We start from the raw sequence: 9693 nt of genomic DNA, 5'->3' as shown, positions 1-9693 counted from the left end.
GATATTTTAAGCATTCACTATAACAATGTTTTCACCATTAAATACTGTTGAAAAATACTTTACAGTCACAAGCCAGAAGGTGGCAATGTAGGCCTGTCCAGTGTCTAGGTACCATATGATGTTGTACCCAATGACATCATACAGTACATAACACATGAATCACTGGTTGTACCATGACCCTGGGCTTAAACTTGCCCGTAACAGTATTTCATACAGTAGAGGCAGTCCAGTGGTTTTCATGGGAAAGCTGCTGTTCTCTGTGGAGAATCAGACATTGCTATCACAGAAAATTTAGAAAGATGTGTTGTTAAAGAGATGGGTTGACTGCATGGAGTTGATATAAAATAATCAGTCTAGAGTAAAACATTTGGTTTAATCTCCAAACAGGATCACATGTATTCAGTATTGATTTCAGGTTTTTGGACCAAGTGAAAGCAAAGCTTTAGTAGTTAGCCAGTGGAGCAGTATAGAGCCAGTGGAAGATGAGCTGCCTGATGACTCAGTCGTGAAGCCGCCAGAATTCTCATTTGAACCTGGTGACTAGTTCCCGCCCTCTGGTGTGTGTAATCCAGGCTTTAGGCTGACGTGTGTTTTTGCCACGAGAGCACAGCTGCTGCGCTGCATTTCCATGCTTTCAGTTACAGCACTACCAAATGTAGTCCTCTCATTGGACCACACTAAAGCATATGGAAAATCACTGCTCGGAAGTGTTTCCGAGCTCAGGGAGGAATCCAATGGAAAAGGGCCCATGAGAGCTTTGGTCACCCACCATCTTGGAGATGGGATCCGTCAACGGTCCCCTCTTCTGCCTCTCCACAGGGGTCCACTACCCCACCTTAGCCAGGCTGAAAAACGGTCCCCTTCAGCTGTTTGTGCCTTCTTTTCACTGCTTGGATAGTCACAACAGATAGCGTGCAACCTTGCCAGATTAAACTTTTAGAGGTATTACATGGGAGGGGAGCACCTCTTAAATCCAGAGGCAGAACGCTAGACTGGTGTCACACAGACAGATACTAAAGCACATCTAGACCATGCCGTTTAGGAGGCAGCAGGCCAGAAGACAGGGGTTACACTGAAACATCTGAACCGGCAGGGCTTCACAGCAGCCCTGGAATGAGCTCAGCCAACCAACTGAGTGATCTCCTGCGAGTGTGGGAGCACTGAGCATGTTCCAGCGCGTCGACCACCTCCTCTGACAGCACCGTAAATGAGGAAAGCATTCTGACAGGAAAAGGGATTTCTTTAATAGATTTTCGATGTGACAAACATTCCGTATCACGCACTGACAACGTCTGTTACTGGAAGTGTTCATTGTACAAGGTGGAGGGGTCGGATCAGTGGTTAGAGCAAGACCCCGTTTCAGTAATACAAAATGCTTGCTAGTGTCAGCGGTTCTTTCATCAAGTATCATGCTTATGGTTCGTCTGCAGTCCAAGCTTTTCATCCGGTGTCTGATTAAAAAGTGCTTAAAGAAAAAGTCAACAGCCGGTGATTTGTTAAAGTTTCTGGTGGTTTTATGGGGGGGGGGGGCAGGGTCGGAGCCAGGGTCGTAATCACCAAGAACCAACCAAGCAACGATAAACAGGTAGGGACTATCCCAACGTGTTTTCCTTTTGTTGCGAAATGTTTCTCTACAATGTGCATTCATGAATACGACTCAGGCATCTACATCAATCCAGACTGGTTTGTTTATTTCAGCAGCTTGTTGGCAGTGGCGGCCATAGAGGAGGACATGGAGGTCATGGTCACGGTGGGCACCGTGATGTCCTTGAAGATAGGTTGAATGAAGCCGGCGGAGGAAGGCTTGTTCTGGTTCAGCGTCTCAATGATCATCTGCCTCATGTCTCGGCTAGCGTCCCCTCTCACAGCCAGCAGGGCAACGATGTGTTCCTCCCTGGCAGGAAGACAGACACCTTTTACTGAAGGACAATCTGCAGGAAGGTCAATTAAGCCTATTGTGGTTAAAACAATGACACTCACAGAATTAGAGTAGTAGGGACATATCTATATTAACTTTTGAATTAACAAACTTGTTAAATTCTGTTTTAACACAATTAGTGGCCCTTACATTTGAATAATTCTAATTTCCTGAACATGGTGGCAGCACTGAGCCTGTTACATAGGAATTCTGAGTCATTGGAGTAACAGTACCTGGGGGACTAGTAAGTCCATAAACACATGCCACGTGAAACATGTTGCCAAGCTTGGGTACTTTTCAGGTTGATTATTCATCTCAGCCAATGATGAGCAACTAAGGGTGTGGATATCTGATAACTAATAAGGAAACAATGCCTTGCTTGTGAACCAAACCATGATAATTAGCAGGTAGATTAGAAAACTAGTGGAACTCCGGTTAGGTTTGGAGAACCCCTGTTTGATAGGTGTGATCTAACCTGATGTCAGGGTATTTTGACACCAGCGTGGACACCTCCAGGTACAGCAGGCTGGGGTCAGTGAGTTTGAACACCTCAGCTATGGCAGCAATGGCATCACACAGCCGGTCAGTCTCCTCTCCCTGGAGCAAAAACAGACACAGGACAGACCGCTGTGATCTATAACAGCACCACAGAAACGGCAAATTCATCAATTACTTCAAATCCGAAGTATCAAATCCAAGAAGATTAATGACTGTTTGCTGAAAGACCTAAACTCCTAGTTTCTTCTGAGAACCTTCTTGAAAAAAAGAAACATCTCCTGAGAGGAGCCACTCACTGCGGTAAGCTTCCTGAAGAGGAACTTGAACTGCTCAGCCTCCTTGATCATCCGTTCTGCACCTTCCCTCCTCTCATCCGCGTTCTTGAAGGAGATGCGTTTCTGCATCACAGCCTTGATATACTCCACCACCACCCTGCGATGGGCCTCGCTGGTCATCTCCTGAACACAGTGCCAACAGCATATTCACATCCACAAACTGAAAGTGGTCCCAGTGTGAAACGGCTCTGTCCATATCAGGACATATGGTAGTGGACTGTTCCTGAGTCATCCATCTGGATCCAGTCTCAATATCTTTACTAGATCACAAGATGAAATCATTACATGAAATGTTTTTAGGTTATTTAATGCATAATTTGTATGTGCATTTAATAAAGTTTCTGAGAAATATTTTATGTAAAAGTGAGAAATGTCTGCGAACATTAGATGTCTCATTAGAACTACAACTCCTGCAGCCTTGTTCGCTTGATGTGCGTCTACTCGCAGGGCTGTAAAAGCAAAACTGATAGTCTGTTTGATGTGTTATGTTTGATCACACCAGATTTTCTACTAAGCGCTGCCAGCCAGTACTTAAAAAAGATGCTAAACCAAAAGTTATACGGTTGGCAGACGGGCTGTCAAAAGACAGACATGCATGTGTAGTTCAAATGAAAACCGTGATGACATTTTGGATTTGTGATGCTCCTTGTCCATAAATTGTTGTATTTTATGTGAGTTAACTGAGAAACCATGTACACAATGTCATATATACAGCTCCAGAAAAAATTAAGAGACCACTGCACCTTTTTCTTTCCTTTCCAAAAAAGTCGAAGAGGAAGGTTTTGAGTGAGGAAAACAGGGTTAAAATTAAGAGACCACTGCAAATTGAACGCTTCTGTTCCTCACTCAAAACTTTGCTTTTCAACTTTTTTGGAAAGGAAAGAAAAAGGTGCAATGGTCTCTTAATTCTTTCCGGAGCTGTATATCTTACAACTGTTTTCAGGATTTGACCAATCTACACTCTAAACCCACTGTCAGCCTGCAAAACATGGAGCAGCTGTGGAACTGTCATAGGTTATTGTCCAAGCCTGTGTTTTAATACCGTATTGAAGGGCTTCTTGATCTTGGCGAAGTCGTTGAAGTAATCCTCGACGGTCACACAGATAGTGTCCACTGCATGGGACCCAGTTAACCACTTCCTGGTCAGCAGCTCGTTAAGATGTTGCTGTAGAAACCATGGAATGTTATCGCAATAGCCTAATCAACACTCACAACACAGGCTGAGAGTGTTGTTGGTGGCAACATTCTATACATATCACACTAATGAGTCCGCAGACAATACTGTCCAACCTCTAAATCCAGGAAAACTTCATCCAGTAGGAACTGGCAGCCGTCTTTAGCCACGTCGTTCAGGGTCTTCTCAATGGCAGCGTCATTCTGGGTTTGCTCCATAGACTTCAAGTATTTTCTCTTTAGACTGCTAATTGACTCCCTAGGTGAAGCAGTGAGATTAGGGATACATAAGGGTAAACACTCATGCGTAATTTCAGGGAAATGTCAATGGGACTTACTTGAATGTATGACAGTTGTTTATAATTGCGATCATGTATTGGACATAGCACTGAGGGAGCTGCCGGTCTTTCAAGTGGTCCTCTTTGTAGGCGATCACTTCTTCCCTGTATCTATACAGCAAAACAATTGTAGATGACATATACACAGCATTACATGTCTGTAATACACCTTCCAATTGGGCTGCAGGTAGTACATGGGTTAAAACGCTAGGCCAATTAAGAAAAGGTTGCTGGTTTGAATCCCAGGGGAAAATATAAAGTGCCCTTGAACAGAGCACTTAAATCTGATTCCTCAATGTTGATAATGGCTAACAATTATAATAAGACCATTGTAAAACCCACGTCACCTGATGAGGAAAGAATTCATCTGTTTTAAACAGAGCTTTAGGACCTTCTCTTTAAAAGTCTCATCGATCTGGGCTGCCACTTGGAGATTTTGCTCAAACATCTGAGAAGAAGAAAAGAACAAACATGACAGCTGTTGACCTCCAAAAGGCTGACTGTACACTAAATATATCGCTGTACTAATTATTCAGCCACTTCTTGAATCCTGTTTTACACTGTCTAGTGTAACCTGACTAGTAGACACTAGTAACCTGACTAATAGACACTAGTCCACAAAGTCCAGTTGGAGGTTAAACACATTTTGGTTAACACCAGAGAGGTGAATACTGGCTGCACCTGGAAGACGATGGCGGGGAGGGTGGTCTGGTAGTACCCATCTTGATCTGCCTCTGGTTCGGTCTCTTTAAACCAGTCCTTCTTATCGGTCTCCAGCGCCTTGCGCAGCCAGCCAGTGATGTTGGACTGCAGAAGAGCGAGAGAGGGTCGGCAAGAGCCGTGTAACCCGTCTATATTTACTCACGGAACATTTGTTCTGTAACGGTTTCATTTGTCAAGACTGCAAATGGCAAATCCAGAGTTGTACATTATGACCTGTATATATGACAAGAGATTCCAGAGTCTGTCACTGCTATCATTGCGTCTGTGTGTGTGTGTGTGTGTGTGCGCGTTGGCTGGACTCACGGTGAAGGTTTGGACGTATTTGCTGAGCAGCGCCTCCACCACTTCTTGAGGCAGTAGAGGACCCATCAGGTTGATGTCATACTCAGTCAGCAGCTCTGGGTGGCCCATCATCTCAACACTGGAACACAGAAATACAGTAGGCCTGAGAGTAAGACCAGAGGACTATGACAGTACTGTTGTAGAAAGTCTGAGAATGACCAGATAGTGCCCGACAGCAAAACTGCGTCATTGCTGCCAGGAAGTTACATACTGACAATTCCGATGTATGGCACACCAGCTTGGCTCAGGATCATCAAGGGTTGTGCTAGAAAAGGATTGATTGGCCTCGCTGTGCTCTAGCGACTCCTTGTGGTCGATCGGGTGCTTGCAAGTTCTTATGTTTGTTGGCCGGCGATTGTGTTCTTCTCAGAGTGCATAGACCCAGCAAGAACTTCCTGGTTGAGTGAGCAGTGTGATAAGAAGCAGAACAGCTAGGCTAGATCTACATCAGAAGATACATTTCTTCATCTTCAACTCTGTGTACAGGTTTTTTTTTGTTGCAATAAGGCAAGGCCATGGGTGCAAATTGGACTTCAAAAATTGGGAGGGGAGAAAAATGGGGTAAAAGGCGGTTAACAATTTTAACAGAACATGATCTGGAGATCATGGTATTTTGGTGCGTGGGCAAACTTGCCCGAATCCAAAAGATAACTACAGGCACATACTACTTAAAAAGAAATCTCAATCACACCCAAACACCTGAGTGATAATCTGAGTGATTATCGGTAAGTAAAGAGCCGCCGGCCATTAGCAATTATGCTTCCCATGGTGTGAAAATTCACACCAGGCTTCTGTTAGAATTAGATATGACGATAGTTCCTTTTTATATGAACGAACATACGGTAGCTGTACATTAACCTTTCTTGGTTTAATCATGTCATTGCATGCAATGTGCAGCAGAACATGCATTCATTGGATTATCCACATACTGGGATTTGTGCCACAAATTAATTAAACATTAGCATTTTGAAACACTGCAAGGGGAAAAAAGCCAAAGCTTACATTGCTATAGCACCGTGTCCATTAGACAATATAGGAGCCCACACTGCCAATTAGGCCTAACGTTTCTGGATTATAGATGAAATCAGAGCATTTTGTTGACTTAAAAAATGTAATACTTTATATTTATGATCAAAGCACTCCTATTAGACAACACAACAAATTGAGAACTTTCATGCACTACGGCACATATTTTCAAAAGAGGATTTACGCTAAAACATATCACTGAACAACTGCCTCAATAAGTCAAAAGAACACATCCCAGAATATTCACGTAAAATGCGGTGAATGCACAATCTTCTGAATCAAAGATACAATTATTATTGATGTAACCGATATCCCACAGCTAATAAAACGATGCGTGAATAACAAGCCCTGAACCATTTTCAATGCTAAGGTCTGAAATACTCAAACCAGCGGGGCCGATCTGGGTTTAGATTCTCCCTGTTCATATGAAACCAGCCTCAACTGGCTGCTGCCAACCGTATACCTCCTCCACTGACAGCCTGGCCTTCCCCTGACTGGGAGCAAACCATTACACCTCTACTTCACACCACGTGACCACATTCCAACCCTTTGAGCTAAAACTTGGATAACCCCACCATGGGCATTTCAAGCCAGCTATTGAATGTTATTATGTTATGAACTTAACTCCGCCACATAGACACTGAGATCTAGAGGACGGCGCTGATCCTAAATCATCCCGGGTATTCTGAGACTGTTCTCAATACAGGCTGAGAAGGCATACCTTTTATATGTGTTGAGGACCCAGGTGAGCAGGGAAACAATCTCGTTGGCCTCCAGGTCTTCAGCAGCCAGCTCCTGCACCCTCATAGACACGGCGTTGTGGTACAGTTTTAGGAACCGGTCCAAGGTGTTGTAATGCGGCGGGAAGCACTGCACCATCAGGTTCTTAACCACAATCAGGTCATCCAGAACGTACTTCCTGGTGATCTCCAGAAGCCTCACCATCCACATCTTGTCAGCCTCGCGCGTCACCGACTGGCTTCCCTCGATACGCGTCGTGACCGTGCCCTCCAGGACCTCAAACATCTTCTCCTTCCAGCTCTTGGGCCGACCCGGGGGGATGAAGCCAGTCTGCTTCTTGCGGTCCAGCATGCGCCGGTCGATCTTCTCCTCACGCTCGATGATGCGCACCACCGAGACCAGCATGGTGGGGTCCCGGCGCACAGTGCCCATGGCGCGCTGCAGAACCATCCACAGCTGCTTGGCCAGGTCATCGGACAGGCCCTGCACCTGACCAAAGTAGTTTCGGATCAGGTTCATGTCATGGGTGTTTTTGCTGTCCATTCGGTACTGCTCATACATGAGGTCGTCCCGAGAGCACTCCAGGTCCATGAGTTTACGGTGGGCTTCCAGAAGCTCGGCCTGCTCAATCAGCACCTGGGTGTCTGCCACTATCTCAGGCACTGCACAGAAGGGGGAAATACATTAAGGGTGACATACATTAAGACTGAATGCACTGTAACAGTTAAGTCATACAGAGGCAATGTGAGCCAGCTCCCAGCTGAGTGATACCACTGTACGGTGGTCAAATGTACTGTACCTGAGAAGATATTCTTTAAGTTCTCAACAGCCGAGGCAAGCTGACTGTGCTGGACCACGGCGTCCTTTACATCTTTAAGGTTCTCAATTGTGTTGATACTCTGCCTCCAGTCCTTACTGACGTCTGCAAGGGAGTTCTGTATATCTTTGACGTCACCCAGGGCATTGTGGAGCTGACTAAGCCCGGTGCGGACTCCATCCAACTGGGACTGGATGGCAGCCTTTGGAGGAGAGACCATGCAAGGTGCTTCAGGAGGGTCTGTGTAGTTTTATTTTTACAATATGCAGCTCATACAATTATTATTCAACTGAGGTTTTATAAATAGTACCGGGCATATAATGTAACTCATGTCTTAGCAATTATTTTCTACCTTAAGCCGGGCTTCTACTGAAGCTTTCTTGCGGGCCTCTCGCCGGCGGTACTGTTCCACTTTGTCCAACTGGTCCGAACGCTGCAGCATCCCTGCCACCCTCTGCACAGCCGTAGCAACGGCCTCCCTGTTTGTTTCTTCCATGACAACGCTAACCCGGGTCTGTTAAATATATTCACGTAACTACACGTTCAAAGTTGTGATGACTATGTAGTTACTCCATTTTATTAGTACTGGGTGATGATTAATCTTATTAACCACAGCGGGTAACGTTATAGCTAGCCACAGTAGCTAACTAGCTGGCACGCTAACACAACGTTAGCGTATCTAAAATGCTAACATTTCGTACTGGAATAACGATTACGACCCAAACAACAATAAAAGCAAAGTCAGATGTCTCTGCTCAAATCTATTTTACTAGGGAACAGTAGCTTTTCTGACGAACAATACTAGCTAGCAAGCATCTCATTTAATCTAATGTAGGCTAGCTAACGTTAGCAAAACAACTAAAGTATAGCCAACGTTACAGGTTGGCGAGACGAGAATCGGACAGACACGCATTCAGTAACATTAAACAAAACACACAAAATAAAATTCTGATGTAACATTTACAAATGCAATGTCTTACCAAATCCAATACGTTTGAAAAGGAAGCCGTTCGATTGCTCTCATATCAATTTCAGCTACCCGACTTCTATTCCTGGTTCAGTTCCTTCCTGGTTGACAGTTCTCGTACTTATTAGCCAGTAGCACCTGACAACAGCGCGAGCGCACAAGACCGTCATGTGTGCGCGACTTGAGTGAGCGAATGACATTTATCGCATGTGTTGATGTAAAAACATATTTTTATTCCCCATTTAGATGTAAAGTGTTTATTTGAAAATATTATAAAGTATTATAATAGAGTTCTGTTTGTAGAATTGTACACAATGTATCAAATAATTTTTAGTATTCATTTTAACAAATGATCTGCGCTGGTTTTATGCATTTTTTTGTGTTAAACGGTGTATCGTATGTTATATTTATATCGAATCAAATTTATATATTCAAGACTGTAAACAATTCTGTAAAATGTGGTCTACTCTGCGAAGCATTCTATTTATAACTGAAAAATCCTGTTTCCCGCTTCACTCCTGTTCAGCGTAAAAAACAACAAAAAATACACACTGTTTCCAACAGCTGAATACAAACAAGTCTGTAATTATATTATTTAAATGTCGCTTATAGTTTTAAGGACAGACAAATTACATTGAATTTACGTATTTCTTTAAAAAAATCAAACTACATAAAATCCAGGGAATACATGGGGTATTTCCCTTCTCAAAATATAATCAGTTGGCTTCATAACATTTATTTTGAATGTAATGCAATTTTACAAACATACAAGAAATACTTAACCACATTGGACACAAGCCAAAATGTACAGAATT

General features: G+C 43.7%; 1 protein-coding gene across 1 annotated transcript; it reads right to left on the bottom strand.

The window, feature by feature from the left end:
* Positions 1–354: 354 nt before the first annotated feature.
* On the bottom strand, positions 355–9048 carry exoc3 (exocyst complex component 3). The gene is made up of 13 exons (XM_010894081.4): positions 8892–9048; positions 8264–8425; positions 7894–8113; positions 7075–7756; positions 5289–5406; positions 4944–5069; positions 4610–4710; positions 4263–4373; positions 4042–4183; positions 3794–3916; positions 2713–2874; positions 2394–2515; positions 355–1894 (listed from the first exon to the last, which is right to left on the bottom strand). Exons 2-13 carry the CDS (start codon positions 8405–8407, stop codon positions 1690–1692), a joined length of 2256 nt encoding a protein of 751 aa, XP_010892383.2. The 5' UTR covers positions 8408–8425; positions 8892–9048; the 3' UTR covers positions 355–1689.
* Positions 9049–9693: the final 645 nt, after the last annotated feature.

This window comes from Esox lucius, chromosome 3, assembly GCF_011004845.1.
Source record: "Esox lucius isolate fEsoLuc1 chromosome 3, fEsoLuc1.pri, whole genome shotgun sequence".
NCBI classification, from domain to species: Eukaryota; Metazoa; Chordata; class Actinopteri; order Esociformes; family Esocidae; genus Esox; species Esox lucius.
This window is presented reverse-complemented; position numbering and strand designations above follow the sequence as displayed.